At 53.1% G+C, this 3,843-nt stretch overlaps 1 protein-coding gene across 1 annotated transcript; it reads left to right on the forward strand.

Annotated features, from left to right (window-relative positions):
* The first annotated feature begins 319 nt into the window (after positions 1–319).
* Positions 320–1,915, forward strand: LOC146193844 (solute carrier family 22 member 7-like). Its single transcript, XM_084600625.1, has 2 exons — positions 320–1,183; positions 1,712–1,915. The coding sequence occupies exons 1-2, from the start codon at positions 320–322 to the stop codon at positions 1,913–1,915; spliced, it is 1,068 nt and encodes a 355-aa protein (XP_084456751.1).
* Positions 1,916–3,843: the final 1,928 nt, after the last annotated feature.

Below are 3,843 nucleotides of genomic sequence, written 5' to 3' on the forward strand. Positions count from 1 at the left end.
TGTTTTTGTTTAGTTGATAATTGCTTTATTGCACTAATTCAGTTCGTGTAGGACATTTGGCAGTCCACACTGAACCCTGGTCAATCCCCCTTCGTGGGTATGTGCCATATATCAAGGCAGAAGAAGAAGAAGACCGTGGTTCAGGTTAGGGCAGCTACAAATACCTCCCGTATTAACGTCTAAGATGCTTCTGCTGTCTAGACGCAGGCTCAGTAGAGTAGACTTAGTGACGAGCGACTGCTATGACTGCAGTGATGTGTTCGGCCATGGTCATTTTCAGCGCTGGTTCTTCAATCTCGTTATATTCTCCGTGTGCGCAATGCAGTGCCACACCCTCGCCTTCAGTCTCATCTCTGGTGACGTCGACCACTGGTGCAAGCAGCCACAGGGCGAATTGAAGGTGCCTGCGGCCTCCTGGAGGAACTCGGCAATCCCTCTAGAGGCGGACGGTCACTTCAGTCGATGCAGCGTCTACAAACACCCAGGTCACCCTAACGACACGCTGATTGTTGACTGCGATGATTGGGACTACGACCCGGAGTACAGCAAGAGGACCATCGTAAGTCAGTGGGACTTGGTCTGCCACAGACGCTGGTTGCGCGCCATGGCGGAGAGCCTCTACATAGCCGGCTCGCTAATTGCGATGACTGCTGTCGGGCAGATGGCGGACCGAGTCGGCCGGATGCCCGTGCTCCTCACAGCGATGGCGGTGCTGCAGCTGGCCACGATGGGCGGATGTTTCGCAGCATCATACCACATGTACGTCCTTTCAAGGTTTCTCAACTCTGGCTGCGTGGCAACTGTCGCCGTCCTCGCCTGCACACTATTCTTTGAGGCATCCACGCACGAGAACAGGAACAGGGACCTGTGTGCCGCCATGTGCGCAGGCTTGCTGATTGCCGAGGTATGGCTTGCTGTGGCACGGCTGCTCAAAGGGCTGAACTGGATAGTTCTCCAGATCTTCATGCTGTCCCCGACTGTCCTCACGTTGTACGCGGTGTCCGCAGTGCATGAGTCAGCCCGCTGGTGCATTGCAGTAAACGACATGGCCAGAGCCGAAATGCTCATGATCGCTGCCGCCAAAGAAAATCACTTTCCCGTTTCAAACACTGACTGCATGCTGGAAAGGCTCAAGGCAGAGGTTCAGAGGACCGAAATGCGCATGCTGCTCACAGCAGGAGACGTAACTAGAGCAAAGGCAGTACAGCGCAGCGCGTTCGTGATGATCGGCTTATCGTTCTCTGCTTCGTTCTCACAATACTCATTGATGGCCGTCGAGGACAGGGTAATATTAGGAACAACTGCTTGGTTCCAGTGGGCCTCAAGCGGAACCAACCTCGCAAGTTTCGCGCTGCTCTACGCTACGTTCAGAAAACTCTCACCGCAACATCTACTAGCCGCAGCAGTAGGAACGCTCGGTGGCGTTTCCTGCGTGATAAGCCTTAGTTTCGCATTGGGATGCGCTTACGTAACGACATTGTTCTTCCTTTTAGCCAAACCGCTTACGTTCGCGGTCAAAGTCCTCATATTCGCCAACGTCTTGGAAATGGTGCCGACGCGTGTGCGTTGCGGGGCGAGTTGCTGGCTCTTCGGTTTGGGCCGCTTGGGAGGGGTGTGTGCCGTATTGCTGTCCGTGCGGCAAGACATTGGTCGTGGCGATGTGCTTTTCGCCCTCGCTGGGACCACGCTCTTTATGTTGCTCCATGCCCAGCTCTTTTCACAGCAGCCGTCGAAGAAGCCAACTCTGGCCAGCCCTTTATCTGCTGCGGGTTCCATTCAGAGTGTGGACTTCATGAAGCAGACGCTGAACTGCCGGAATGTGAAGAAGGGACGAACCAGCAAGCCTCGTGGCAGTGGTCAGTCATCGAGGTACCAAAGCATCGAGCCGAGACCTGTGGACAGCAGACTCAATTAGAGTGTTATGATTTGTGACGCAAATGGGCTTTCAGTCTCATCACTGTAATTTATGCTATCTAAGCACAACGTTATGTGAATGTAATTAATTCGATCTGTCGAATGTTTACACAGTTTCTATGCCGTCATGTGGCACTTGTATCAAGGGCAAACATTGGATATTGGATGCAATGCATCTTTTTTTGTGTTGCTTTTAAGTTGGCTTCCAATATGGTTTGCTTTTGGGGTTTAAAGGGGTCATGCAATGCCTAAAACGGGGTAAAGCAAATCGGTCAAGAGATAGGTACTCCCTCACACGTCAATTCACCGCAAGAATTTTTTAACTAGCTTCATTAACAGCAGAGATATCGGCTATTAAAAATGGCGCTCCTCCTCGCTCCCCTCAACTCAACACTCAGAGAAACCAGAAAAATAAACGAAGAAAACAGCTTGGAAACTCCGCCCCGCTAGCCCCGCCCACGAAGCGTCGTCGGGTGACGCTCGGTTCTCAGACTTCCGGTCGTCGCACCTGTTTTCCCCGAGCTTCGCCCATGCATTCACGGTCTCTGCCTTTCCCGTCCCGTCTGCGTTTGCATGGCTTTCAACCTTGTCTGCTGTCTTCCTCGGCCGCCGGTTTCTTCAGTTTCTTGACCTCCCTGAATTGTGTGCGACAGCAGCCCGAACGACTCGGGTCGTTCGCAAGCGCATGCCTGCAGGTGGGAAGCTGTCCACACATACCGGCGGCCGCCGCGGAGGGAGCACTTTCCTTCATATCCCTGTCCCATTCCGCGCAAATTAGCGTGCACTCCTGCCGAGCATGGCTTTCTACAAGACCGCGTTCTTCTATCGCGCTGCCTGGGTCAGTCTCTTTGGTACCGTCTTCTGCGGTTTGACCAACGGCGGCCGGTGACCCCTCGCGGAGTTGACGCGATAGCTGCGATAGCATCGACTCTGCATGGATGCTAGCAGACGATCGAGCGTGCGAGTTGCCCGCGTGCAAACATATGTCGTCGTCGCTTTTAGACCGGAGCTGCTTTCATCATGGTCGGCGAGAGGCATCTCTTGTGCATAACGAATGGAATGTATACGAGTACGTATCACCGACGAGAGCACGGACTGATGATCGCTACAGAGTTTGGATATCGGATGACAGGTGAGCACGAATTATTCGTCCGCGAATCTTAAAATTGAGATTAACAAAAAGGATACTGTAGTGTAGTGTTTTTTTTTTTTTTGACGTCCTTTCGCAAATCATTTAGGAAGTGCCAATGCGTAGCGTGCACGCGTGTTTATCTCATGTGTACGCATCGTCCGAGCTAGAATCGACGGCGCAAAGCAGCAAGCAGCTCGGCACATTCAGTTCGGCAGCGCAGGTTGTCACCGCTTTCCGAAGCTACACGCAAGAATCGTGCACAGGAGCACGCGAGCGACTACACTAGAGACGCAGCGAAGCAGACGATTCTAAAACGCCGTCCGCCGTAGCTGCGATGCAAAAGAAACAAGGCCTAGCGATGAGCAGGGAGCAGCGCACAACCGGAGTACCGTCGGCCGCAGCGCCCGTGCCTGGCGGCATCGGGTGCTGCACTTATGCAGTGCGAATTTGTGTACTTTTGCGATCAAGATGAGGGTAGACCTTTTTTTCTTTTTTTTTTTTTGACGCACACAACACGCCGCACAAATGGTCAATGCGGCAAAGACGAGACGGGACACGGGACTATACAGTACGCTGCTGCGCCGTCGGTCGGTACATGAAGGTTGATGCTGCCTATTAATTCGGTACGGTGTTAAATCGGTTCAGCTGGTGCTCGTTTCGCACTCCTGCAGCCACGCGCACTTTCAGTCGGACGCCATCACCTTCTCGGTTAACATCGCGAACCAAAGCGCCAAGCTTGGGTTCTCGCATGCATTGCACATGTCTATGCAGCACTCGAGCAGACGACTTTCGCAGCT

Source organism: Amblyomma maculatum, chromosome 4 (assembly GCF_055883805.1).
Source record: "Amblyomma maculatum isolate TAMU_Amacu chromosome 4, ASM5588380v1, whole genome shotgun sequence".
NCBI lineage: Eukaryota > Metazoa > Arthropoda > Arachnida > Ixodida > Ixodidae > Amblyomma > Amblyomma maculatum.

Bases quoted from the DNA above. Each gene is read 5' to 3' on its own strand.
- LOC146193844 (XM_084600625.1), top strand. From the start codon at position 320: ATGCAGTGCCACACCCTCGCCTTCAGTCTCATCTCTGGTGACGTCGAC. The intron at 1,184-1,711 runs GTAACTAGAGCA...CTCCATGCCCAG, and splicing joins TGCTGCTCACAGCAGGAGAC to CTCTTTTCACAGCAGCCGTC.